The sequence below is a fragment of the Condylostylus longicornis genome, unplaced genomic scaffold, assembly GCF_029603195.1.
Source record: "Condylostylus longicornis isolate FDR11 unplaced genomic scaffold, ASM2960319v2 ptg000084l, whole genome shotgun sequence".
NCBI classification, from domain to species: Eukaryota; Metazoa; Arthropoda; class Insecta; order Diptera; family Dolichopodidae; genus Condylostylus; species Condylostylus longicornis.
This window is the reverse complement of record NW_026578052.1, coordinates 6064275-6066029: the sequence shown is the minus strand read 5'-3', so window position 1 is coordinate 6066029 and position 1755 is coordinate 6064275. Positions and strand designations below refer to the sequence as shown.

Genomic DNA, 1755 nt, shown 5'->3' with positions numbered 1-1755 from the left:
TTCCACATCATTGATCTCTTTGATTCTTTACAAAATTTATATAACATATATTTGTGGAATTTAATGATTGTGTCACAACTAAGGCAATTGAATACGATTAATATATTTAATTTATAAAGGTGGTATGTCTTTAAGAACTTCATATTTTAATTTGACAATAATTAAAACTGTTAACCTCTTTATACTTAATTCAGTTTATTTTGACCCGGCTCTCATAACAACTACTTGTCTCTCCACGAATATGTCAAATTTATTTAAAATTACTATTGACAAGGCAGCAGAATTATTTAAAAAGAAATTTTTTGTTGGACCAAGTAAACAGGAATGGTTCAATAACGAATTAAAAGAATTAAACGAAAATAAAATAGAAGCTTATAATCGTGCAGCAATATCTAATGACGAAACCTTATGGTCAATTTATAAAAATATTAGAAACGAGTATAACTTTAAGATAAAAACAACAAAAAAACAATTTATTGAATATAAATTAGAAAACTGCGGTGGTAATTCTAAGGAAATGTGGAAAAATATTAAGAAATATGTAACGAAACCTTCTAACAATGAATCAATTGACGAATTAAAAATAAATAATACTCTAATAAGTGGGTCAACTAATATAGCGAATGAATTAAATGCATTCTTTATAGACAGTATTAAAAATATAGCTGATAGTATTAATATAGTGCAATACCAAAATTTAATAGCCGTAAGTAATTATAGATTTAAGTTTCATAAGATAAATAAGCAGGAATTGTATGTGATTATTCGTAAAATGAATACCAAAAAAGACTTTCTGGGTTTCGATACTAAAATAATTCTTAATTCATATGATATATTTGGTGATGCCCTGGTACATATTGTCAACCAGTCTATGAGAAGCGGTACTTTCTCATTAACATGGAAAGAATCTGTCGTCAGGCCAATTCCAAAGAAGCAGCGTCCGAAAGAACCAACTGATTTGAGGCCAATCAATATGATGCCCTTATATGAAAAAATATTAGAAAAAGTGATTAGTACACAACTTGAAAAATACCTTGAAGAATACAATATCAGAAGAATATATGTGATAAACGGAGTGGTTTCAGAGGAAAACATTCCTTTGAAACGGCTTTAAATTTAGTCCTATATGATTGGAAAAGGGCTAAAGAGAATAATTTAGTGATTTGTGCAATATTTTTAGATTTTAGAAGAGCATTCGAAACTGTTGATAGAGAAATTCTGCTGATGAAATTTGAAAAATATGGAGTTCAAGGTAATGAGCTAAGTTGGTTTAAAAGTTATTTCAAATGTAGAAAGCAAAAAACAATAATTGACGACAGATTATCTGAATCAAAATTTTTTAGCAATGGAGTTCCTCAAGGTGCAATATTAGGAGTATTAAGTTTTTTATTACATATTAATGACATAAAATTGTGTATAAAGTCCTGTAAAATTGTCCTGTTTGCAGATGATGCACTTATTTATGTTGTTGACCGAAGTTTGGATGTATGTTGTAGTAAAGTAAAGGACGATCTGAATAATGTATTTTAATGGTTGTGTATGAACAAACTTAAATTAAATTTTGACAAAACCAAATGTATGGTAATAAATGATAGAACTGGTGGCGTAGTTGATATTCGTATACGTAATTGTCCAATAGAGAAAGTAAGCTCTATTAAGTATTTAGGAGTAATAATTGATGACAAATTGAATTTGGACAAGCATGCTGATTACATAGCATCCAAAATTGCGAAAAAGATTGGTTACTTGGGAAGA

At 28.4% G+C, this 1755-nt stretch overlaps 1 protein-coding gene across 1 annotated transcript; it reads left to right on the top strand.

Annotated features, from left to right (window-relative positions):
* The first annotated feature begins 241 nt into the window (after nucleotides 1-241).
* LOC129613605 (uncharacterized) lies at nucleotides 242-1530 on the top strand. The gene is made up of 3 exons (XM_055527736.1): nucleotides 242-1006; nucleotides 1054-1374; nucleotides 1423-1530. The coding sequence occupies exons 1-3, from the start codon at nucleotides 242-244 to the stop codon at nucleotides 1528-1530; spliced, it is 1194 nt and encodes a 397-aa protein (XP_055383711.1).
* The last annotated feature ends 225 nt before the right edge of the window (nucleotides 1531-1755 follow it).

Excerpts from the sequence above, each read along its gene's own strand:
- LOC129613605 (XM_055527736.1), top strand. The coding sequence starts at position 242 with ATGTCAAATTTATTTAAAATTACTATTGACAAGGCAGCAGAATTATTT. Across the intron at positions 1,007-1,053 it reads ATGAAAAAATATTAGAAAAA|AAGAATATATGTGATAAACG; the intron begins GTGATTAGTACA and ends ATACAATATCAG. Across the intron at positions 1,375-1,422 it reads CTCAAGGTGCAATATTAGGA|TCCTGTAAAATTGTCCTGTT; the intron begins GTATTAAGTTTT and ends TTGTGTATAAAG.